Source organism: Puma concolor, chromosome B4 (assembly GCF_028749965.1).
Source record: "Puma concolor isolate L17-30 chromosome B4, mPumCon1.1.hap2, whole genome shotgun sequence".
Lineage (NCBI taxonomy): Eukaryota > Metazoa > Chordata > Mammalia > Carnivora > Felidae > Puma > Puma concolor.
In genome coordinates, this window is record NC_141673.1 from 101,758,490 (window position 1) to 101,783,410 (window position 24,921).

A 24,921-nucleotide genomic window follows, 5' to 3' on the forward strand; every position below is an offset into this window, starting at 1 on the left:
GGTCCCCAGGCTGCGCGGCCTGTCCCGGGGGCGTGCTGAGATGAGGCCTCAGCAAACACGCCCGTTCCCCAGCAGCCTCACGTACAGTTTCCTTATGCCGAGTTCCACTGTGCTGACCAGACACAATTTAGAAATGGATGAAAAGAGACATCTTCCCCCTGCAGTTGAGGGACTGAGGAGTTTGTAGGTATCCTGAAATGCCGGGTAGCTGTCTAAAGGGGCACAACCTTAATTGCAGCTCAAGGGTACACAGAGCAACTGGCGTGGCGCCCCAAGGCTGCTTCTCAGGGCCTTCGTTTGACACCTTGAACACTCTGTGAGTCGGCGGCATGGCTAGGCTTGGGGACAGGGCTCATTTGGGTCCAGTGTGGGGAAAGATGGCAACGTGGAAAAGCTTTGTTTCTGAGGACACAAGGGGCTTTTATTTGGACAGAGTTCAAATGTTTGCATGTGATGGCCCAACCCCCACCCTTTTGCCCCCCGGCCCCTCACTTGCTCCTTTCTTAATGTCTTCCCATTTTCTTTTCCTACCACAGGCTTATTTTTAACCTCCACACAGACATTCTGCCTTCCTACCCTCTCACCTCTTCACGTTTTCTCCCTTGGTGTTCAGCCCAGGGACACAATGAAGGAAGGCAGAGACGTGCACAGAGCCGGAGCCCGAGCCCCTGTGACCTGTGCCTTCCTCATGCTTTTCTTCAGGCCTTTTTGATTTCTGACACTTGGCTAGGGTCCTTCTGGGAGAATGTGACTACTCTTTCTTCTTACTGAGGCAGGAGAGTGGTTACCGAGAGGGCCTCAGCATCTTGGCAGACCTCGGTGAGGGAGCTAGGGGAAAACAAGGGGGTAGGAGGTTGGTTTCAGTTGGGGTAACCCCATAAATGGTGGGGGGATGGGCCGGGACTCGGGACACTTGGGTTTCATCCTTGGTCTGGGTGGGGAGGGGGCTACAGCTGGCTAATCTTCAGGTGAAGAGGGGCTGGGGCAGGGCTATGGACCAGCAGGAGCTTACCTGGCCATCTCTGGAGCCCCAGGAACAACAGTGTAAGAAGGAAGAGGCTGCTGGCCAAGAGGACTCCAAAGGCCGTTTTCTGCTCTGTAGGTTGAAAGCAGCATAGGCAGGAATTAGTAGGCAGGAATCCTTTCTGAGCCCAAGCCAGATCCCCAGCAAGAGGAACAAAGGAGGGAGGGAGGGAGGGAAGGAGAGGGAGAGACAGACAGACACCCTATCACTGGTGAAGGAGCTCATAGCAAGTGTTCTGCTTTTGCCCAGGAACTGGGCGCACTGTAGTATTCATACTTGTTCAAGATTGTTGGGTGTCCGTGTGTTCCTCCACACGGGATTTCCTACCTCTTCCATGCTGGGACATTTTTAATTGCTTCATGAGAGCGATTTAGATTAGATTAATTGTTGACGGGTAAACTGGAATTTTGCAACTAGCTGGGGAATGGTGTAAGCTGAGGCAAAACTCCCAGTTTTTGGGAAACTTGGCAGTCTGGCGAGCCACCAAATGATGCCCGGTGTTCCTGGATGTTTGCATCTCTTGTCGAAAACCTTTCAATGACATTCTGTGACTTCAGCATGAAATTCCAGCTCTAAGGCCCATTGTGATCTACCCACTAATAGCCAGAGAGGGTTGAAGGCTGTAGGGGAGCCCATTTTTCATATTTTCTTTTTTACCATTTATGAGGTAGGTGACTTTGGGCAAATTTCTTAACATCTGTAAGTGCCAGTTTGCTCAACAGTAAAATGGAAGTTGTGATAATATATGTGATTGTACAGCTGAGTGCTTGATTCGTGTAAATGCTCAATAAATGTAGTTACTTTCAAGCTTTAGAGCCACTTCTCTCTTTTCCCACACACCCTTGGCTCTAGCTGTGCAGTTCCCACATTTTCCTTAGACTTATAATTTGGCCGTCAGACACGCCCTTTTTCCCATCTTAGCTGTTCCCTTCCCACTGAGCTAGCTAGCTTGGCTTGAATGTCTCCTCCAGGCTGTCCTCTGACTGCCTAGTCAGTCCCTCCAACCTGACTAAGCGCCTTGAGGGCAGGAACAATTCACCCTTGATCTCCCGCTGTCAGTACATCACCTAGTACCCTGGAACCTGGGGTGTAATGATGCATCTCGGCATGTGGTGGCAGCTATGGAGGCTGCCACCTTGGGAAAGGAGCCAAGGCTGAACAAAGTGCTGAGGGAAGCAGAACAAGGCCAAAGATGAGCTGGGGGCAGGCGAGCCATGAGCCCAAGTATGGAGGTGGGGAAAAGAGGGCACTCCTAGTACCTGGTGGGGCAACCCAGGCGGTGGACCTAAGGGGCTCCTCCAGGGAGATGTGGGAGACCTGGCAGGTGTAAGTGGTGCCTTCAGGGCCAGGTTCTGCCTTCAAGAAGGAGGAGACGCTGTAGGTGCCCGCTGTGCTTTGTCGGAGGCTGGAGAAGGAGGCCCCAGAGACGGGGACTGGGGCTCCACCTGGCTCTTCTCGGATCCACGTCACAGTCACGTCCAGAGGATAATAGCCAGCGATGTTGCAGATGAGGGTGGGTGGCAGCGCTTTGTTTGTTAAGCTTAGTTGTACTTTGGGGGAAGCTAGAAGAAAGAACGAGGAATCAGATTCCAGAGATATCCAGCCGGACAACAGAGTTGCCCAAAGCATTCTCTTCCTGCTGGGAGTGAGAGCGGGTTGTGGGAGCTCAGTGGAGTGCCAAGGGGGCTGTAATGGGTCCACTCTAGATGCGGGCCAGGAGGGGTGCGCCTTCCACAGGTAATTGAAAAGCAATAGGAAAACCAACGAAAGGTTGGCTTCTTATCATCACTATAAGCTGGCGATTTTAAAGGACGTCAGTGATGAAATACTCCTGCCAGTCAGACAGCCCCTCCATGGTTTGCCGCTGCTTCTTCTTAGGATGTGCTCCAGAGGACGGAGGTACTTGGAGACAGCCAGCCAGGGCCGGGCAGCAGGCTCCTGGGCTGGGAAATTGCGTACTGGAATTACCCTGGAGTCTGACAGAGAACAGTCGGCACTTCTAGGATGGAGATGGCAGTTAGGTTGTGGCCATTCAGCCTGCTTCTCAGAAAATTGCCCTTGTGTTGGATGCTGTCCTGGAAAACACCTCCATAGGCATATCCCTTCCCCTTTCCTTGGAGAACCAAAAATGACCTCACCTTGGACGTGGAGCTGGATGATCTGTTGGGCTTGGTACAGAGAGGTGGTGATCTGGCAAATGTAGGTCCCCTCGTCCTTCAGGGTGAGGCTAGGCAGGGTGAGGGAGGCATCCCCGGCCAGGAGTAGCTGCTCTGACTCCAGGGAGGCACCCTCCCGCTTGGCCTGCCGCTGCCCCGTGGTCCAGCTGTACACCAGCTGGCCGTGGCCCTTATGTTGCAGCCGCCACTCCACGCCAGTCAGGTCTAAGCCCGGGGCCACGGAGAAGCCACAGTGCAGGGAGGCTGAGGACCCCAGCAGGAAATTCAGCAATGGGGTCTGTGTTGTCACTTGGAGCTCCACTATAGTGAGAAAAAGAAGGGTGACTGTGGGCTACTTCCTCCTCGAGTCCACCTGATCCCTAAACTGTGGGCATGTTGTGGGCGTATGCCTGCCCCTGCCTCCTTCCTGGACATTTCCCATCAGGTGCAACCACAAAATGGGGCGTGTGGGTGGCACAGTTAGGCATCTGACCCTGGATCATGGCTCAGGTCATGATCTCACAGTTCATGAGTTCAAGCCCCACGTTGGGTTCTGCACTGATGGTGTGGAGCCTGCTCGGGATTCTGTCTGTCCTTCTCTCTGCCCCTCCCCTGCTTGTGCGCTCTCTCTCTCTCTCTCTCACAATAAATAAATTAAAAAAAAAAAAAAAAGATGGAACCACAAAGAAATGGTGCTGTGGAAAAGCAGCATGGCACACATGGTAATCCTAACTATTTTGGAGTCACTTACCCCTGGATAATCTGACGAAAGCTATGGACGTCTCACCAGAAAATTACACATGCAAAATTATGTGTTACCATTGACCCTCAGGTAAGACCACTGGAATAGCAGCAAAAGCTTTGGAACCCTGCTTCTTCCACTTACTAGCTCTGTGACCTAGGGCAAGGCAGTAAGGGTTGCCAAGGTCATCTGCTTAAGGCGAAGCTGCTGCGAAGACTAAATAGGAATAAGAGATTTAAAAAGCACCCAGTGGTAGTATTTGTGCCAAACATGCTGAAGCTGAATCCAATGACGAAAACAATCAGACACATCCAAATGGTGGGATACTCTACAAGACAGCAGGCCTGGACTCTTCAAAATGTCAATGCTAGGAAAAGACTGTTCTGGAGTAAAGGAGGCTAAAGGCACAGGACAACTGAATGCATGACCCTTGTTTGAATCCTGGACTTAAAACAAAAACAAGGGGCGCCTGGGTGGCTCAGTCGGTTGAGCGACAGACTCCAGCTCAGGTCATGATCTCATGGTTCGTGAGTTCGAGGCCCGTGTCAGGTTCTGTGCTGACAGCTCGGAGTCTGGAGCCTGCTTCGGATTCTGTGTCTCCCTCTCTCTCTGTCCCTCCCCCGCTCATGCTCTGTCTCAGAAATAAATAAACATTAAAAAAAAATTAAAAAAAAAAAACAAAAAAAACCAAAAACAAACTAGAACATTAGTGGGACCACTGGAGAAATTTGAACTTGGACTCTATATTGACAGTACTATTGCATCAATTTAAAAATTTCTTAAGTCTGGCGGCACCTGGGTGTCTCAGTCGGTTAAGCGTCTTGACTTCGGCTCAGGTCATGATCTCACGGTTCATGAGTTCAAGCGCCATGTCCAACTGTGCACTGACGGTATGGAGCCTGCTTGGGATTCTCTCTCTGCCCCTTCCCACTTGTATGTGCGCACATACGCCCATTCTCCCTCTCTCTCAAAATAAATGAACATTAAAGAACATTTCTTAAGTCTAATGCTCAGTGGTGTACCAAGTAATGGTAGGAATGGACTGCCTTGGCAGGGAGGAGTGTTTTATCAGTGATAGTGTTCAAGATTGTCAATATGGTGGTGATGTAATGGTGAGAATATGTTCTTAAAGTCTTTACACACTGTACTCCCTTATTGCCTGCACCACCCTAGACTGCTCCCCACCTTGATTTGCTGCCAAGGTGATGGTTTTGTGATTATGAAAGAGAATATCCTTGTTTTTGGTTATAAACTTTGTGTTATGAGCCAATACATGACATACATGGAAACATTTGGGGTGAAGTGTTGGAGTGTCTGCAATTTACTTTCAGTTCAGGGAGGGATACCTATCCTTCCATCGATCAAGAGAGAGAATGCGGCAAGACATTAATAATTGGTTGATACAGGGGCATCTGGGTGGCTCAGTAGGTTAAGCTACCAACTTTGGCTCAGGTCATGATCTCATGGCAGGTGAGTTCGAGCCCTGTGTCAGGCTCTGTGCTGACAGCTTGGAGCCTGGAGCCTGCTTCGGATTCTGTGTCTCCCTCTCTGTCTGCCCCTCCCCTGCTCGTGCTCTCTCTTTCCTTCAAAAATAAATAAACATTAAAAAATAATTGGATGAATGGTATACAGGTGCTCATTACATTATTCTTTTACCTTTTTGTAGGTTTGAAATGTCCCTACAAAAGGTAGAAAGACAGGGGGGGAATACCTCCCCCAAAGGGGGAATACCCTAGCATGGCTTAGGGGGAATACCTAAGCCATGCTAGGACTATGGCTGACACTGGACAGACATGAGAACCCCTCTTTTCTGCTGTGGCAGGGTAAAGTTAGGTTGAGTCTTCTGGGGCTTTCTAAGGATAAGAGGCTAGCCCCCTAATCTCTGGACCTGGTTGTCCTCTTTTTGGAGGCAAAATACTGGATTTGAGGAACTCTGGAGAAGCCTGTCATCATGTTCTCAATTTCCTGTGTCCTCTGGGATGTACCAGGTTGGAAAGGGCAAGAACCAGGTTTTGCTAATAAGAGTTAATGAACAAATCCTGCATGTGCGTCACTCTAATCATCTTGAAGCACCAGAACAGGCTGGCTTTCACCGCGATACAACTGGTGCTTGGTTTAATAAGACTGCTATGGACAGCGTACGTGAACAGAGCCTCGCATGTCATTTCCTCACACAAGGGAGGTGAAAATGATCCCAATCCAATCCTTTGGGTCTTTAGGAGAAAGGACTGAGGCTAGGGGACACCCTGAGATGACTGATGTGGATGGAAGTGTACTTATTTATTCCCTTCCTCCTTCTAGTTCCCCATGAGCTGCCCACTTGAAAAAACCCACAACTTTATTTCTGCTACTTTTAATTTTCTTACCTGCAGTCTGCACCATCCCCTGGGGGCTCAGGGGCAGCTTCACTGTGGGGTGCAAGACAGCCCCATTCTCAGCATCCCTGAGAACCTTCATCACCATGGAGACACTAGGTCCCCCTCCGGGTACCTGCACGTTGGCAATGAACGAAGCTTTCTTAGTGGCCTGGAGGAAATAGTGGGAGATCTCACAGGACACCTCCTTCCCGTCGCAGTCAGCATGGAGTAAGGCCTCGGCTTGAGGAATCTGTACCAAGTTCACTGGGGGAGAAGGGCAGCACAGAGGTCTAGTTGGATTGAGAACACCTGGGTCCATGGGAAACAGGTGCGGTGGGTGTCCTCAGGAACTGCGCCGTCCCAGCGGAGGGAGCCCAGAAAGATTGAGACATAGGGTGGAGGGCTCTTACCTGAGGCCTCGAAGGTAACAGGTGGGTTGTCTTTGGCCAGTGTGCCCCCTTGGAAATCAGTGAAGGCTTCCAGGGAGCCGTCATCCAGCACTGGTACCTGCCTCAGCACGAGCAAGGCCTCCACCGTGGTCCTACTGCCGGCAAGACTTCCAGGGTGCCTGTCTTCCTCCACCAGGAAGCAGTCTAGGACCACATCCACGTTCCGCCACTGCCTTTCTTCTGCAGGTTAAAGACAGGAGTGAGCACCCTCTTGCCCAGAGAGTTGCTTCTGTACTCGCCTCGCACCCCAACTGTGGAGTCATCAAGGAAGGTGTAGAAGTTGTCATCCAGGGTCCTAGCTGTCTCTGTGTCCCTCTCGTCACCCCCAAACCAGCTTTCTGGGAAGCACCTGCTAGTCCAGGCACATACCTGGTATGAATTAAAGTCCTGATTTACATTGGTCAGGAGAGTTTATGTTTTTATTCTCATTACAACTGCCAGCCAAAAAACTCTCTCTTCAGTCAAAGGAATTCTCGGCAAAAGCACATAAATGAGCAAAATTGCCACTGGGAGAGGAGGGAGACAGGCCGCCCGTGTGGCGAGGGGAGTTGGCACAATTTCCCAGCCAGCCCACTGGGTCTACTCAGCTTTCTGCGGTTACAGGTGGCCTTCCCCTCCCCCACCTCCAGGGCACACCTCCCGGGGATTTCCCAGCTTTCCGCTTGGGAAGGTGTCTGCTCCCAGGCAGTGCCCTCTCCACTAGGCCCTCCACCGCATCCCCCAGGAGGCCTCTCTTCCTTTGCCCTTTCCCACAGGCTGCGGCCTCCTCCCCAACACCATTGGTTCCTTATTTTGCCAGCCTTTCTCCTGTTGGGCTTAGGAGGTTGCTGGAAGCCGGCCCCCTCCCCCCACCCCCTTCCCCTTTGGAATCTCGGGGTGGGTGGGTCCCTGGTCCGCCCTGGGCCCAACACCCCCACCCTCCTCTTCCCTCCCCCTCCCCCCACTCCGGCCGGCGCTCCCCGCTCACCTGGGCCTGCCGCCACGCGGGACAGGGCCAGGCAGAGCAGCAGGCACCAGCCCTGCCCCGCGCCCATGGGGGCTGCGCTGCCACCCCTCCCGCCCCGCCCCGCCCCGCCGCCCTTCCCCACTGCTCCGGCGGGCGCGTCCCGGCTGGAGAAGAGGGGCTCTCCGAACCACCCTTTCTGGCCTGTAGCTTTCTCTCCAGCCCTTGGCCTCCTCCTCTTTCGCTTTCACTTCGAGTTTCACCGCGGCTGCTTCTGCCTAGGAGTGAAACCACTAACTAGGCGCGCGTGCCAGCGTCGTGATCACGGTTCTCCTTTCTTCCCCCGCCTCCCGCAAATCCTCTCGTTCTGTCAAGACCTGACTTCAACGGCATGCACCCTTGGACCCCCCCACCCAAGAGAGCGGAGCCGAAGTAAGGGAGGGGGTGGGGGGAGGCAGAGACCGAAGCCAGAAGCAGGATCCCCAGGAGCCTGGGAACCTTTCTTCATTTTCGGTTGGTGCCACACCCCCTGGCGGTCCTCCTTCGGCGACTGGGGCGGGCCCCTAGCACCAGTCCGCCCAGGAGAGAGCTCCTCCTTCAGATCCCGGATCTGGGAGTGGCTGGCGCGCAGAGACTGAATTTCAGAGCGCGCGCGGAGAGCATCGGTGTGTGGCTGGCCGTCACTTTATTTTGCAGAATTTCTACGTCAGTGATACAGCACGTGGGGGTTCGTAGGCAGAAGTGTGTTTTCCAGCTAGGGCCTCAGCCCTCCAGTGCAGCGCAGGGGCGAAGCCGGCTGAGCCAGGGCACACTCGGGCGCCTGTGACCCACCCTCCACCGCATCCCCTCGTGTCCTTGTCACTGCCAGTCTCCAAAAGTCACGCTCTCAAGTCTGCACACAGGAAAGGGTCCTGATAAGAGGATGGTACTGAAACCGGGGGTGCCAGGTCTCATTCGGCTCATCGGCCTGGGTGGCCGATGGGGTGGGACTGAGGCTGGGATTTTATTGTAGTGATGACCTCCCCACCCCCCAAGGCGAGCACGCTCAGGGGTAGGAAGCAGGCTCTGGTTTTCGGTAGTCTTCCTGAATGGGGATGGCGCCCCCCTCTTCCTCCCTGGGGCAGCTGTAAGGACAAGGCTCTGCAGGCATCACTGGACTTTCTTCTTTGTCTGCAGGAGGAGAATCAGAGGCAGTAAAGGTGGGGGGTGGTGAAGAGAGTGGACATGAACAAAGAAGGGTTAGCTTGGGGGAGGCTGTCAGGGGGTGCCGACGAAGAGGCGAGAGAGAAGGCAGGAGCAAGGGTTGGTAAAGATGGTGTGAGGGAGGCTTCCGAGAGGTTCCAGGCATGGGTGGCGGGGCTAAGGAAGTAGGGTGGGGTGCAGGGACAGGACTGGAGACCTGCATTTTGTCTCTTACTTAGTCCATTTTTTCTTTGTTGATGGAGGCACAGGACTCCGACCATGGTGAAAGCAAGAAACATTCCAGAGAGGACCACAAAGATGCGGATGCAGTCTGTGCTGCACAGGGACCTTTGGGCTGTGGTAGACAGGGGCCACACAAGTGTTTTTGGGGAGGGCCTAGGTCTCGACTCTCCTCAGCCCAGGCCTCCTGTTACCCATCTGCCATCTCTCTCTCACCCCAATCCCCACTGCTACCATTGGACTAAGTCCTTTCCTAATCCTTAGATTCTGCTTCTCTTACTTCTTACTCCTACTCCAGGAGCTTTCTGGCTGACTTCCCTCTCTTGTATGCATTCTCTCTTGTATGCATTCTCTGGGGGTGGAGAATGGGGAGGAAACTCACGTGGTCCGTGGGTAGAGAGAGCTGGGGCAGGCAGCCACCTGAAATCAGCTAGAGTTTGCACCTGCCGGACTGTCCCGGCCTCTGGCATCTCTGGAAAAAGAGACAGGGTGGGCAGCAGCAGGGCACCTCCCAGGGCACAAGCCTGGGCTGAATGAAGGCCTGAGGCCTAAGAGGCGCTGGGTGAGATGGGAAGGCTGAACAGCTGGCCAGGCAACTTATGTGGGGAGGGTGCTGGTTGGGGGGGGGGTGACCCTTATCCCTGTGACTGGACAAAGTATTGCCTGGAACTTACTTTTGGCGTAAGGTAAGTGGGTGGGTTGTGGGTGTGGGCCTGGGGCCTGAGATGGACGAGGTGTCAGTGAGGGGTTTGAAGGAGGATCACACTCGGTACACTCCTTGTCCCTGCACTGCCAGCCCTTGGGACAGGCACACTCTGCATTGGCGGTGAGGGTGCAGTTTCGAATGAGGAGACCTGGGGACAGAGGAGGGCAGGAGGAACACGAGAAGCTCAGGCCTCAGAGACCTGCAAGGTGCGCTCGCTAAATCCTATCTTGAGCTGCCGTCCCAGACCTGGATCCCGGAACTCCTGCCCCATCTACACAAGGGCCTGCCCCTCCCTCGCTGTCACCCAGTGCCTCTGCCTTTATTACTATTGCCATGAAAGGAAAAATGTAGACCTTTTAGAAAATTCATGCTTCGGAAATGCAAACTGGAAAAAGTAGAAACAGCTTGCATGATATTCTCTCTTATTCACTGATACTTTTATAGCTTCTTGAAGTGTAATTTACTTACAGAGAGGTACACAGATCAGAAGCGTCAAGCTTGAGAATTGCTACAAATTGGACCCATAGACAAGAGAAGCAGAGTTCCTTTCTAGTCACTACCTCCTCCCACCCACACATAACCCCTATCTAGCCTGACTTCCTAACACTGCGAGTTCATTTTGCTTCTTTTTGCACTACATTTGTGTAGTCATGCGTGTGTACTTACTTGTATCAGGCACTCTTATTCAATCTTTGTGAAATTCATCCACATTGTAACCATAGGCTATTCCTTCTCCTGCTGTATAGTATTCCACTGTATGAATTTCCCATGATTCAGTTATCTACTCTACTGCAAATGGCACGTGGGTAGTGTCCAGTTTTTAAGCAATCAGGAATAGTGCTGCTATGGTCCCTGATAGGTTTTTATTTTTTAATTTGTTTTTAAATGTTCATTTTTGAGAGGGGGGAGGGGCAAAAAGAGAGGGAGAGAGAGAATCTCAAGCAGGCTATGAGCTGGCAGAGCCCGACGCGGGCTCAAACCGACAAACCGTGAGATCATGACCTGAGCTGAAATCAAGAGTTGGACACTTAAGCAACTGAGCCACCCAGGTGGCCCCCTGATAGGTTTTTAACTTTACTAGAGATTTACTTCATTACTAACACACTTTGCCTTTTTAAAAAAATTTTTTTTAAATGTTTATTTATTTTTGAGAGACAGAGACACAGACAGAGTGCAAACAGAGGAGGGCAGAGAGAGAGGGAGACACAAAATCTGAAGCTGGCTCCAGGCTCTGAGCTGTCAGCACAGAGCCCGATGCAGGGCTCAAACCCACAAACCATGAGATCATGACCTGAGCTGAAGTCGGACACTCAACCGACTGAGCCACCCAGGTGCCCCTACTTTGCCTTTTAAATAGAAATGTTATTCAAGTGTAGAGGTCGGGTGCTGAATGACTGCCAATAAATTATACTAGAGGAGGAGGATGTGAGGGGTTCTAGTCTGGGTTGGACTCACAGGTGGTTGGGGTTAAGAAGAGGAGGGTGATTCTGGGGAAGGCATTGGCACCCGGACGTGGGCCAGGTTTGCCCGTGGACTGGTGGGACCTTAGGACGGTGCACTCATGGGGAACCAGGGAGAAGAGCCCCCACAGGCAAGGAGGGGTGCAGAAAGGAAGGCTGGCAGATGTCGAAGATGCTTACTAGTACTCTAATATTCCTTTAGCATGTGCTTTTTGTGAGGAAAGGGAGAGGGACACAAATTCCTTCTTCCCATCCTTAGGCCCCTAGGGCTGCTTCTTTCTGAATTTTGACTCGTAGTTGCTACTAGAATTTGGTTTCCTTGTGGCTTACCAGGAATTGTGAGCCAGCCTGGACAAGGATCTGCAAGAAGAGAACAGTGATAGGGGAGAGGAGAAGAGGTAGGCAAAGGTGAGGAAGATCACCTCAGACCCAGGAGGGGGTGGGCAGGAGGGTATCTGCCCAAAGGCAAGAGAAGGGTTAAGGAGGGGGCTGGGCTTGGTTACAATGGAAGGCGTGCCATTGTTTTTAGTGAGGAGTATCCAGAGACCTGGGAGTTCTTTTCACCTTGTATAACCTGTGCCCCAAATTCCAGGCGAATTTAAAGCACTTTTCCATCTTACCCATGGGAATACTGAGGTCCAGAGGGGGCCAAACTCATTCAGCCTCACCCCTGGCCACCGTCACCTGGAGTCCCTCAGCCAATTGCTGCCTGAGAGTTTTGGGGGCCTATGGGCTGAGTCTGAACCGCCTGGTCTGGAACACAGCAAAGGGAGTTCAGGCTGGTTCAGTATTGGGAAAAGGCCTTTTGGCGGGGCCTGCAGAATGCGTGGGTGGACTTTGACTAAAATAATTCCAGGGGTGCCTGTGTGGTTAAGTCGGTTGGGCATCCTACTCTTGGTGTTGGCTCCAGTCATGATCTCACAGTTCCTGAGATCAAGCCCTGAGTAGGGCTCCGTGCTGAGCATGGAGACTGGTTGGGATTCTCTCTCTCTCCCACTCTCTCTGCCCCTGCCCTGCTCGTGTTCACTCTCTCTCTCTCTCTCTCAAAATAAATAAACATCAAAAATAAATAAATAATTCCAACCCTGCTGGGGTTGCTGGCAAGAAGAGAAAAGCATCCATTAATATATTTTTAAGTTGAGTGGACTGAGGAATACTTCTTGTGTATTTGAGATGTTGGTTTTTTTTGACTTATTTGCAATGGCAAACCTTTTTTTGTTTGTTTTTATTTTTATTTTTTAATATTTATTTATTTTGAGAGAGAGAAAAAAAGAGAGGGGGAAGACCAGAGAAAGAGAGAGGGAGAGAGAATCCCAAGCAGGCTCTGTGCTGTCAGTGCAAAGCCCGATGTGGGGCTAGAACCCACGAACTGTGAGATCATGACCTGAGCCGAAGTTGGATGTGCAACTGAGCCACCCAGGTGTCCCAAGGGACCACTTTAAAGTCTGCTGCTCTATCTGGGCTGGCACACAGATTCTGAAATTCTAGCTAAGATGCAGAAATAATAAAAGAATTCACATCAGCTGCACACGTTACTTCTTCATTTAAAAAAGATAAAATTACTGGGGTGCCTGGGTGGCTCAGTCAGTTAAGCATCCGACTTCAGCCCAGGTCATGATCCTGCGCTTTGTGGGTTTGAGTCCCACGTCAGGCTCTGTGCTGACACCTCGGATGGAGCTTAGAGCCTGGAGCCTGCTTCAGATTCTGTGTCTCCCTCTCTCTCTCTCTCTGCCCCTCCCCTGCTTGCACTCTGTCTGTCTCCCAAAAATAAATAAACATTAAAAAAAATTTTTTAAGATAAAATTACAAAATAAACAAGAAATATAGGCCACATACATATTCATTTTCCTAAATTGGCTGTTGTGCAAAAAAAAAAAAAAAAAAAAAAAAAAAAGAAAGGATGTTACTCGACTGGCTGGTATTGTTATTTCCTTAGGGGCACCTGGGTGGCTCAGTCAGTTGAGCCTTCAGCTCTCGATTTTGGCTCAGACCATGATCTCATGGTTTGTGAGATTGAGCCCTGAGTTGGGCTCCGTACTGACAGCTTGGAGCTTGCTTGGGCTTCTCTCTTTCCCTCTCTCTCTCTCTGCACCTCCCCTGCACTCTCTCTCTCTCAAAATAAATAAAAATAAATATTAAAAAAAAAAGAAAGGGGGTGCTTGGATGACTCAGTTGGTTAAGGATTTGACTCTTGATTTTGGCTCAGGTCATGATCTCACAGTTTGTGAGTTCAAGCCCCACATTGGGCTCTGTGCTGACTGTGGAGCCTGCTTCGGATTCTCTCTCTCCCTCTCTCTGCCTCTTCTCTGTTCTCTCTCTCTCTCAAATAAATACATAAAAAAAGAAAGAAAGAAAGAAAGAGAAAGAAAGAAAGAAAGAGAGAGAGAGAGAGGGAAAGAAAGAAAGAAAGAAAGAAAGAAAGAAAGAAAGAAAGAAAGATGTACTCCAAGTTCCAAATGAATGTGCACTTCAGACGCAGCCAATTCATCAATGGGGGTTTGCTCACCTGAAATCTGGGACCTAGGACCACCTCCCTTTTTTTCACTTCCCCTTTATATTGTCATGATCTGAGTTGTGCACCCATTCTCCGCAGCTCCCCAAATTCTGCTTACCCCATTCCCTGAAACGCTAGAGTTCTCTCCACATCAATATGTGCCCTGCCCAGGGCACCCCATTTCCCAGCATTGGCTCCACTTGCAGTAGCCTTGAAGTGACAAGCTCTGACCTCCCTCCTCTTTGCTTCTCCATCCCCGGCTCTGCCACCTGGATCCCCCAGAGGTTTGCCCATCTCACCAGAGTTACAATGCCGACAACTCTCACAGTGGCGCCGGATGTGGTGGTCTGGTGAGAAGGAGGCCCCCGGTATGCATGGATCACACTGAGCAGCCTCTCCGTGTCTGTCACAGTCCTTCACCAGGAAAGTCCCTGTGAGCAGAGGTCCGGGTCAAGGCCCAAGGAAGGCCACTTCTCTGCCCTCTTCAAGGTGGCACCGGATTCCTCTCCTTGCTGGAACTCAGATGCACTCTCCACTGCCCTTCACCCCAAACCCCTGGCGAGGGCTCCTCTCTTACCTGGCTTACACATCTGGCAGCACAGTTGTCCCTGGGCCCAGTAATGCTTCTCTGGACAGCACTGGGGGGCCAGGGTAGCCGAGAGCCCCGCCAGGGTCCCCAGAATCCACAGCCAGCAGGGGGGTGGCCGGGCCATGGCTCTTGCCCAGGGGAGCTCTTTCTGCACTCCAGCCACTGACCTCTGGGCTCTGCGGACCTGCTGCCCGCAGCTGGGTGCGGGTGCCTGCTCTCTGCACCTCCTGGGCAGCAGCTGTAGGTGCTCTTCGAGTTGCTGGTTTCAGGTGGCAAGCCGACCTTTGATGGCAGCTGAAGCTCTCTGGTGGCTGTTTTTTTTCTCAAAGCAGTGACTTCCACCCCCTCCCCCTTTTCCATGTGCTGGGTGCTGGGTGTGGGGAGAGCATTAAAGGGCACGCTCTGTCAGAAGACTTGCTGCTCTTCAAAGGCATCCACCACCTCCAACACGCTGGCCTCTGTGCTCACTAAGAACTTAACCCATTCGTGCCGTCCTCTTTTACCCAACGTTGGATGCGTGGGGCACTGACCTCTCCTATTCACGCACTTGTACACGTTATGCCCACATCACCCCCTGTTCACAGCTTACAAGCTCTTGATGGTTTAGAGGAGGAAGGGGAGCCTGAACTGAGTACAGGCCCACAAATCTTTATCTGAAACAGTTGGGGTCAGATAAGTTTCTGAACTCAGAATTTTTCAGACTTGGGGGAGAAGCTAGCACCACAAGATGCCTCATGGGGCTGGGGTAGCACTCACACTCAAGCACAACATTTCTGTAGCAAAGCTATTGAATATTTAAACTAAGTGGGGGTTGGGGCACCTGGGAGGCTCAGTTGAGCGGTTGAGCGGTTGAGCGGCTGACTCTTGATTTTGGCTCGGGTCGTGATCCCAGAGTCATGATCTCACGGTTGTGGGATCGAGCCCTGTGTCAGGCTCTGTGCTGGGGCATGGAGCCTGCCCAAGATTCTTTGTCTCTCTCTTCCTCTGCCCTTCTCCCTCCGCTTTCTTTCTCTCTCTCTAAAAAATAAAAAAAAAACAACCAAAATTAAGTGGGGATGGATAAGACTGTAACTAACCCTTGCATCAACCGAGGTCTGGTTTTATGGCCAAAAGACTGCTACAGAATTGTTCAGAACTGCAAACAAGGGATTTAAACCGGTTCCCTCTCTGCCGGACTCTGCAAGGAAACGACATGTGATCTCATCTAATCTTCCTGCCAACCTGTGGGACGGGGATCACGCCTGTCCATTGGCCCTCCTTCCTCACCTTACTACCATCTTTACCCTCCCTTCCCACCCCCACCTCCAGCTGTGTCCATCCCTGGTGTCCTGGAGCACCTGGGGCATTTCCCTTCCCAGCTTTGTCATGTGGGGTTAGACTCCTCTGGGTCTTAGACTCCTCCTTGCTCTGTCCTCCTGGAAAGGCTGATCTGGGGATGTTAGAGCTAGCTGGGCTTTTCCCTCTTTGAGTCCTGGGAACACATGGCTTATTTCTCCAGGCCACGTTTCATTCAGGGGCCTCGCAGTTGTTTTCCGCTCTGCCCATAAAATGTCACACTTCTGTGATCTCACTTGTTAGGTCTGTTCTCTCTCTCGCCCTGGTTTCCTTTCTCTTCATATTTTCCATCCTCCCGCCTTTCCCCAGCCCCCTCTTCTCTTCAAGAGGGTCCTCCCAAGTGGGAAGCCATGTATGAGTGTGATCTGAAGAATGACTTGTACCCAACCATCCTTTCCACTATCTGGCAGGGTGCCTGAATTCCCACCTCAGAGTGTGAACCGTGGGATCTGAGGCTTGTGCCGTCACTACCAGTCCTGCCGCTCCCCAGATTATGGTCACTGTCTTCACTGTGAATCTTAAACCTTGGTGGGCATGAGGAGGTAGGGGCCTGTGGGGATGGATGACCCCATGCAGGAACAATGGGCAGTTGGGACCTTTACAGAGAACTTACCCAAAAGGGAATTGGGGACCCTGGGAGGACTGACTAGTCACGAGCTGCTCAGCCATGCGAGGGAGGATTCCGTGCTCTGAGCTAGGGCCCATCGTCCCCTCTCCGTGGGGGCAAGGGCAGGAGCAGCGTCTGCCTGGCTGTCCTGGAGTACCCTGGCCAGGAGGAGGAAGGCCAGCTTTCTCGACCTCACTTTCCTCTGGGCAAATGGAATGACCTCATCTCCTGCCTGCTGTGCTGTTTGCATCAATTTCTGGCGAGTCTTGGCCTTTCCTGGACTGGCTCCCTGGACAGTTCCTTCCTTTTGTCCACAGACCCTGTGAGTGCAACCTGCTGACCTCTCCTTCAGAATCTTCTACTACCACATTCTCTTTTGGGGTGCAGCTTCTCTCCACACCTGCTGGCACAGAGATACATATTCTCTTCTCAACATCTCCTTCCTTCTCTTGCATCTCCAGAGACAGGCCCACAGAAGACTTTTCTTTTGGTGATATTTGTTACTTTTTTTTTTTTTTTAAGTAGGCTCCATGCCCAGTGTGGGGCCTGAACTCATAACCCTGAGATCAAGAGTCACATGCTCTATCAACCGAGGCACCCAGGCAACCCTGATTTTCATTACTTTTGAGGGCCTGACTAAACTCTCGATCTGGAGCAGTGACCATAGCCTGGATGTCAGCTGGGGCCACTCTCCTCCTCGACATCTAGGTAAGACACTGCTCAGCTTCCAAGCAGGGCAGATCCTGGGCAGAATGGGGAGGAGACAGGACTGTCTACTGGATAAATTTCGGTGGGTCAGCTGTTACGGTCACCTCTCGTTCTGACTCCTCTTTCAGCTAAAGTCCTGTTCCTGCTTCTGTGCGCCTGGCTGTTCCCTTACCTCTGCTCGCACAGGTTCCAAATTTGAGACACAGGGCTTTCTTGAATTTTCCAAACCAGCTATAAACAGAAGCTTGTTAGGTGTGGCAAAACTTTTACTGAAGGTTTTTTGTTTTTTTAAAAAAATTTGTGAAATGTTTATTTATTATTGAGAGACAGAGACACAGAGTGGGAGCGGGGCAGGGGCAGAGAGAGAGGGAGACACAGAATCTGAGTCAGGCTCCAGGCTCCCAGCTGTCAGCACAGAGCCCGATGCGGGGCTCGAACTCATGGTCTGCGAGATCATGACCTGAGACGAAGTCGGACGCTCAACCGACTGAGCCACCCAGGCGCCCCAGAAGGTTTTTTTTTTTAATGTTTATTTTTGAGAGAGAGAGAGAGAGAGAGAGAGAGAGAGCATGAGAGCAAATGGGAGAGGGGCAGAGGGAGATGGGGACAGAGGATCTGAAGTGGGCTCTGTGCTGACAGCAAAGAGCCCAATGTGGGGCTTGAACTCATGAACTGTGAGATCATCACCTGAGCCAAAGTTGGACACTTAACCGAGTAAGCCACCTAGGCACCCCTGAAGGTTTATATATCATAAAGATACAACCTAAAATTGTATTTTGGATATTCTTGTTCTCAATGGTCCTTCCCGCCCCAGAGATTAATCAGTGATCTTGCTACCTTACAAGACGGTAAAGGCACGATCTTGCTGACACCGCCCCCACCCCACCCTGCCCTTTCTGTCACAGTCTGCCTTTCAGAAATGTTCTGTCTGGCAGCATACCTCATCTGTCTTCAGCTCCTAATCTCCAAATCAGTCTCGGCCCTTTATAAATCTATCAGTCAAAGTACTCACAGGAACAAATTCTCTCCAAGATCTTTCATTAGAAGGAAGTTCTGTTACATTACATAGGCATCAGAAATCACTGTTCCTGATCTTTAATATCCAAATGCCTTAGTTTTTCTAGCCTTCTTTGTCCCCCATTCCATTCCTTTGTCCTCCACTCCTGCCTTTCTTTGATGATGCCACCCCCTCCTTTCCCCGCTACCCACCACTTTAGGTCCTCCTTCCCAGCCACTCTTTGAGAGACCACGTAGCCAAGTGGGCAGCACAGTGGGGTGCACTCACTTCCCACTTCTATAATTTGCATTCTTGGGACTCCTCAGTCAAAGGGGACCAAGCATTTGTGGGCATTTCTTCCAACCTCTGACCACTTTTCAGTTTCTCATCTCCAGCTCCTAGCATCTCCTGGCACTTAAGTGAGTATTACTTGCTGAGTATTAGATGGTCTACCTCAGCTATATTCCTTGACAGTTCTATCCACAATTATAAGTTTGAAATTTCAGGGGGCCTGAGGGCACATTGACCTCCCAAATTCCATTCTTCTCTCAACAAGAATTTTTTGCACATACATTCTATGCCAGGTAATGGATCACAAAGATGAAACAAACAAACAAACAAACAAACAAACAAACAAACAAACATGTGGTTTCTGCCCTCATGTAATTGACACACCAGTGACAGAATCAGAAATTGACCAAATAATCTCAACGACAAATGTAAAATTTTTATTTTATTTTTAACATTTATTTACCTTTGAGACAGAGAGAGACAGAGCATGAACGGGGGAGGGTCAAAGAGAGGGAGACACAGAATCTGAAACAGGCTCCAAGCTCTGAGCTGTCAGCACAGAGCCCGACGTGGGGCTTGAACTCACGGACTGCGAAATCATGACTTGAGCCAAAGTCGGCCGCTTAACTGACTGAGCCACCCAGGTGCCCCTAAAATTTTTAGTAAAGGCCATTACTGCAGCACCCTGAAGGGGAGAGATAGGGAGCAAACAGATGCGTGTCCCTTATGGGGTGAGGAATGCTTCAGCCAGGAAGTATGTGGGGTCTGCCAGCTCTCCACCTTCCTGAGAACTGTTTCTTCCTTTGGTTTAGGTTTCTAGACACCACCCTATTTTTTTCTTTGGCCACTTCTCTTCTTAAGCCATAAGAGTTTTTCTTATATACAGGTGATATAAAATAGGGATGATCTGGTCCTCGAAGTCTTGGTAGAATGTGCGTGTGTATACGTGTGTGTATTTTGAGTGTGAGTTTTTCACTGCTGATTTAATTCAGGTTTTCAGTTTCTTCTAAGTCAGTTTGTTGTTTTATATTTTTCTGGGAGATTATCTATTTAATCTCTTTTAGATTTATGGGTGGAAATATTTAAAATCACCACTAGGTCTACAGTTATTTTCATTTCTATTATTGTTTACTTATAATTTCCTCATTTTTTCTTGATATAGTTGCCAGAAATATATCTAATTATTAATTGCTTCAAAGAACCAATTCATTTTGATTTCATTGTGTTTTTCCATTATTTCTTTGTTTTCTTTGTTACATTTTACTCTCTGGTGTATTTTTTTTCTTTTAATTTTTTAATTTTGAATTTTATTTTAAATGTTTATTTATTTTGAGAGACAGTGAACACACATGTAAACAGGGGAGGGGCAGAGAGAGAGGGAGAGAGGGAGAGTCCCAAACAGGCTTTGTGCTGTCTGCAGAGATCCTGACGTGGGGCTCGGTCTCATGAACATGAGATCATGACCTGAGCCGAAATCAAGAGTTGGACACTTAACTGACTGAGCCACCTAGGCATCCCCTCGTGTTGCTTTTAAATTATTTCTTTCCTGGGGCGCCTGGGTGGCTCAGTCGGTTGAGCGACGGACTTCGGCTCAGGTCATGATCTCATGGTGTGTGAGTTTGAGCCCCGCGTCGAGCTCTGTGCTGACAGCTCAGAGCCTGGAGCCTGCTTCTGATTCTATGTCTCCCTCTCTCTGCCCCTCCCCCACTCATGCTCTGTCTCTCTCTGTCTCAGAAATAAATAAACATAAAAAAAAATTATTTCTTTCCTTTTACTTTATTTGGGTTTACTCTGCCATTCTTTTTCTAACTTCTTGGATTGGATGCTCAGTTCATTAATTAAAAATTTTCTTTTATAATGTTTGCATTTAAGGCTATAAATTTCACTCTAGGAACTATTTTGGCTATGTTGAAGCAAGATTTTGTGAAAATAATAAAACATATTAAATCATAAGTTTGCTATATTGTGTTTTAATTATGTCAGCTTATTATTTTTTCCCATTGTTATTTATTTTTGAACTACATATTATTTATAAGTACATTTTAAAATTTCCACATCATTGGGGTGCCTGGTTGGTTAAATGCCTGACTCTTGATTTTGGCTCAGGTCATGATCTCATGGTTTTATGATTTGAGCCCCACGTTAGGCTCTGTGCTGACAGCACAGAGCCTGCTTGAGATTCTCCCTCTCTCTCTGCCCCTCCCCCAATCGCTCTCTCTCACTCTCTCGCTCTCTCAAAACAGATAAACTTAAAAAAAAAGTGTTAAAATTTCTACATCATTTCTTACATCATACACAAAAATAAACTTGAAATGGATTAAAGACCTAAATGTGAGACCTGAAACCATAAAACTCTTAAAAGAAAGCCTAGGCAATAATCTCTTGGAGATCAACCTTAGCAACATATTTTGGCTATGTCTCCTTGGGGGCGGGGGACAAGAGCAAAAATAAGCTAACGAGGGATGCCTGGGTGGCTCAGTCTGTTGAGTGTCTGACTCTTGATTTCAACTCAGGTCATGATCCCAGGGTCATGGGATTGAGCCCTGTGTTGGGCTCTGAGCTGAGTGTGGAGCCTGCTTAAGATTCTCTTTCTCTCCCTTTGCTCCTCTTCCTCTCTCTCTCTCTCTCTTGCAAAACCAACAAAGAAACAAACTACTGGGAAAATTAAAAAAAAAAAAAAAACTTGCACAGTAAAAGAAACCATCAGCAAAATGAAAAGGCAGCTATTGAATGGGAGAAGATATTTGCAAGATTTCCAATCAGGGGTTGATATCCAAAATATATAAAGAACTTATAGAACTCAACACCAAAAAATCCAAATAATCTGATTTTAAAATGGGAAGAGGACCTGATTACACATGTTTCCAAAGAAGGCCAACAGGCACATGAAAAGATGCTCAACATCACCAATCATCAGGGAAATGCAAATCAAAACCATGATGAGATATCACCTCACACCTGTCAAAATGGCTAGTATCAAAAAGACAAGAAATAACAAGTGTTGGTGAGGATGTGGAGAAGAGAATACTCTTGCGCTACCTTCCTTTAGGAAGGTAAATTGGTGCAACCACTCTGGAAAGTAGTATGGAGGTTCCTCAGAAAATTAAAAATGCAAGTACCATATGATCCAGTAATTCCACTTTTGGGTGTTTACTCGAAGAAAAGAAAACACAAATTTGAAAACTTATATTCACTCCTATGTTTAATAGCAGCATTATTTGCAATAGCTAAGATATGGAAGCAGCTCAAGTGTCCAGCAATAGATGAATTAATAAAGAATATGTGATATATATACAATGGAATATTACTCATCCATAAAAAGAATGATATCTTGCCATTTGCAACATGAAGAGACCTACAGGGATTATGCTAAATGAAATAAGTCAGGCAGAGAAGGATAAAAACCATAAAAAACAAACAGCGAACAGAAACAGACTTATAAATATGGAAAACAAACTGGTTGTTGCCAGAGGGGATGGGGGTGGAGGGATGAGTGAAATAGGTGAAGGGGATTAAAAGGTACAAATTTCCAGTTGCAATATAACTAAAAAATATAACTTACAAGAGACTAAAAGTGAAGCATACAGAGTATAGTCAATAATATTGCAATAACACCTAATGGGTGATAACTATATTTATGGTGGTGAGCATTGCATAATATATAGAATTAAAAAAATTTTCAGATCCTTTTATAGTTCATAAGCATGATGATTGGGGGGTCATGCTTTTGTGTGACATGTGCCACCCTTAAACCTTGTTATGACGTCGGCACATTACCCGTCTGAAATTAAAAAAAAAAATTTTTTTTCAGGGGAGCCTGGGTGGCTCAGTGGGTAAGCTTGTGACCACTCTTGATTTAAGCTCAGGTCATGGTCTCATGGTCATAAGTTTGAGCCGGGCTTTGGGCTCTATGCTCACAGCTCGGAGCCTGCTTCAGATCCTCTATCTCCTTCTCTCTGTCTCTCCCCTGCTCTCTTTTGCTCTGTCTCTCTCTCTCTGTGTCTCAAAAATAAACAAACATTTAAAAAAATTAAAAAATTTCCAGATCAATGAGGTTTAAAATGTTTCCTTTTTATCAATGTTGGTTTTATTTCATTGTGGTCAGAGAATGTCAGCTGTATGTGTAATATGGTAGGCAGAATATTGGCCCTCCAAGGATGTGTACATCATTGGAACTGAGTATGTTGTATGGCAAAGGGGAATCAGAGTTGCAGACAGAATCAAGATGGCTGATCAGTTGTCCCTGAGATGGGAAGATTATCCTGCACTATCCAGGTGGACCCATTACAACAGCAAGGGTCCTTATAAGTGGAAGAGGGAGGCAGAAGAGAGAATCAGAGGGGTGGCAGCAGGAGAAGGAGTCAGCCTGTTATTGCTGAGTTTGAAGATGGAAGAAGAGGGTCATGGGCTATGGAATGTGGAAGGCCTCCAGAAACTAGAAAGACCAAGGAAACTGATTCTCTCTGGAGCCCCCCAGGGAGAATCGGGGAGCGATGCAGCCTGTTGACATTTTGATTCATTTCCAACTTCTGACCTACAGAGCTCTGATAGTAAATTTGGATTCTTTTCAGCTAATCCAGTTTGTGGTAATTTGTTAGGGCAGCCATAGAAAACTAATACATATAGATCCTCTGGTTTGGGATTTAGTCTGTGGTCTAGGATGTAGCTATAAATGTCCCCATATGCACTAGGAAAAAAAAAAGTATATTTCTAATTCAGTGGTCTCCAAACTTTTTTGATTTTGTACTTCAGTGATCAAATGATTTTGATCATGTATCCCCAAATGTATGCAATATTTTTAAGCAAATTATGATCATTATTCAAATACAAATTCTATGTAAGTATATGGACATTAAAAAAGATGGGACAAAATGGCATAAGTCACATATAAAAATACAAAAATGATGAGGTAAAGTTGGGGATAACAATATTTAAAGATAATATATTTACCTATTTACAACATGAAGGATCCTTTTGCTTTCATTAACATATAATGACATTTTATACAGTATAACAATATACTAGTAATAATATATTTAGTAAAAGCAATATGATTTAATATGCTTTATTATTTTCACAAAATATTGCTTCAACACTTTATATATAGCGACCAGTGGATCTGGGTCTAAGTTCAAATATTTGGTTTTAATGACTGATTTAGATGAAAAAGGCGCTCTAGGTTGGGTGTGTTTTCTTTTAATGTTTATTTTGTTTTGAGAGAGAGAGAGAGAGAGAGAGCATAAGTGGGGAAGGGGCAGAGAGAGAGGGAGACAGAGGATCCAAAGTGGGCTCTTGTGCTGACAGCAGAGAGCCTGATTCGGGGCTTGAACTCATGAACTGTGAGATCTTGACCTGAGCTGAAGTCAGATGCTCAACCGACTGAGCCACCCGGGTGCCCCGGTTGGGTGTGCTTTCTAATTTTGAATCACGGGCCTATCTTCATCAACACTTTTTCTGTTGGGTTACTTGGTGGCCCAGGTTGAGGGCATGTCCCTTCAAGGTGGCTTTGCAGGTGATTTTATCAGACATTCTAGGGAATAGTACTCACCTGAGACCAATTTATATGTTATTTTCTCAGAGGCAGAGGGGGTTTCTCAATCATGATTGTACAAATTTGAACCCTCGACCTAGGTGATCACAGGCTTATAGTTGCAAATTTTCAAGTTAATTTTTTCTCCACCCAAAAGGAAGACAGACAGAGGCAGGCAAGCTTCCTTGTGGAGGCTCTGTGTTGTAGAGTGGGTCTTTCTAGATTTTTCTTAAAGGTTTCTAGCTTTATGTGGGAGTGTGTCTTTTCCAATTTGGCCCTTGTGGGAGTATTTACAACTGTGTAAATGAGTAAATGCCACTACAAGCCAAGGACTCTCTGTCCCAGAGAGTCAGCTGCTAAACATTTACCATCACATCATTTCTGCTGGCTCACTAGAGCCGAGCCCAGTAATTGTCGTTGGTCCTTTTTGTTTTTGAATCCAGAGTTATTTCCTGTCTGGACCCTAGATTAGAACTACTCCTGGCAAGCCTTTATCTTCCTACTTCAACCAGCCTGGGATCCCAAACCAGCAGAGCTGGATGGAAGGTTTTTGATCCTCCCGGTGTATCTACTCATCTTACGGATGTCAGAACCACTGGCCAACGAGGTGAAATAATTTGCTCTTTGTGGCAAAGTTGAGAGAAAGCCTAGGTCTCTTGAGTTCCAGTCCACTGCTAACTCTAGCACTTACAGAGACAGACACATATTTGGTGCATGGTGCATGTGCTGGATTGAATGAATGCTTGACAACACCTTCTGGACTCAGCCTGCAGACATGTCTGGGTTGCTCTTCCTGTTCCTTTCTGCTTCCTATCTCACAGAGATTGTTCCCTGCTCTTCCGCTTTATGAAGCCATCCCAACTTCTCTTTGCTTTTCTTTTTCTAAATGGAAATTTCATTACACAAGGAATACCTTCCTATGTCTCTTTCTAGAAAATTAAGCAAGTAAAACCCATTCATTCTACCAGTAGTTATATGCACTAACAATTCTCACACATGTGCCCCAGGACACAGGTGCAAGAAGGTTCAAACACTACTATCTGTAACAGCAAACAAAAAGAAAAAGAAAAAGAGAACCCATAGGTCCATAAGTGGTAGATTGAACAATAAA

At 48.3% G+C, this 24,921-nt stretch overlaps 2 protein-coding genes and 1 non-coding gene across 6 annotated transcripts; 1 reads left to right on the forward strand and 2 right to left on the reverse strand.

Moving 5' to 3' along the window:
* Positions 1-395: 395 nt before the first annotated feature.
* On the reverse strand, positions 396-8,271 carry TAPBPL (TAP binding protein like). 2 transcript variants are annotated; one of them, XM_086714245.1, is made up of 8 exons: positions 8,134-8,271; positions 7,696-7,949; positions 6,690-6,908; positions 6,289-6,543; positions 3,163-3,501; positions 2,284-2,586; positions 1,013-1,096; positions 396-828 (listed from the first exon to the last, which is right to left on the reverse strand). In XM_086714245.1, the coding sequence occupies exons 2-8, from the start codon at positions 7,760-7,762 to the stop codon at positions 785-787; spliced, it is 1,311 nt and encodes a 436-aa protein (XP_086570371.1). In that variant the 5' UTR covers positions 7,763-7,949; positions 8,134-8,271; the 3' UTR covers positions 396-784. The 2 variants fall into 2 exon arrangements, with proteins under 2 accessions (XP_086570371.1, XP_025786045.1); XM_025930260.2 differs by having other exon boundaries at positions 7,696-8,197.
* Positions 8,272-8,337: 66 nt separating this feature from the next.
* Positions 8,338-14,662, reverse strand: CD27 (CD27 molecule). 3 transcript variants are annotated; one of them, XM_025930408.2, is made up of 6 exons: positions 14,331-14,649; positions 14,053-14,184; positions 9,768-9,947; positions 9,476-9,565; positions 9,089-9,208; positions 8,338-8,841 (listed from the first exon to the last, which is right to left on the reverse strand). In XM_025930408.2, exons 1-6 carry the CDS (start codon positions 14,464-14,466, stop codon positions 8,717-8,719), a joined length of 783 nt encoding a protein of 260 aa, XP_025786193.1. In that variant the 5' UTR covers positions 14,467-14,649; the 3' UTR covers positions 8,338-8,716. The 3 variants fall into 3 exon arrangements, with proteins under 3 accessions (XP_025786193.1, XP_086570372.1, XP_086570373.1); XM_086714246.1 differs by lacking the exon at positions 8,338-8,841 and having other exon boundaries at positions 8,849-9,208; positions 14,331-14,656; XM_086714247.1 differs by lacking the exons at positions 8,338-8,841; positions 14,053-14,184 and having other exon boundaries at positions 8,849-9,208; positions 14,331-14,662.
* Positions 14,663-21,963: 7,301 nt separating this feature from the next.
* Positions 21,964-22,067, forward strand: LOC112868046 (small nucleolar RNA U13). The gene has a single exon (XR_003224241.1). It is a non-coding gene; the product is annotated as a small nucleolar RNA U13 (small nucleolar RNA).
* Positions 22,068-24,921: the final 2,854 nt, after the last annotated feature.

Excerpts from the sequence above, each read along its gene's own strand:
- TAPBPL (XM_086714245.1), bottom strand. The coding sequence starts at position 7,762 with ATGGGCGCGGGGCAGGGCTGGTGCCTGCTGCTCTGCCTGGCCCTGTCC. Across the intron at positions 6,909-7,695 it reads CCGCGTGGCGGCAGGCCCAG|AAGAAAGGCAGTGGCGGAAC; the intron begins GTGAGCGGGGAG and ends TTTAACCTGCAG. Across the intron at positions 6,544-6,689 it reads TGTTACCTTCGAGGCCTCAG|TGAACTTGGTACAGATTCCT; the intron begins GTAAGAGCCCTC and ends CTTCTCCCCCAG.
- CD27 (XM_086714246.1), bottom strand. The coding sequence starts at position 14,466 with ATGGCCCGGCCACCCCCCTGCTGGCTGTGGATTCTGGGGACCCTGGCG. Across the intron at positions 9,948-14,052 it reads TTGTCGGCATTGTAACTCTG|GTCTCCTCATTCGAAACTGC; the intron begins GTGAGATGGGCA and ends CTCTGTCCCCAG. Across the intron at positions 9,209-9,475 it reads TCTCTCTACCCACGGACCAC|CCCAAAGGTCCCTGTGCAGC; the intron begins GTGAGTTTCCTC and ends TGTCTACCACAG.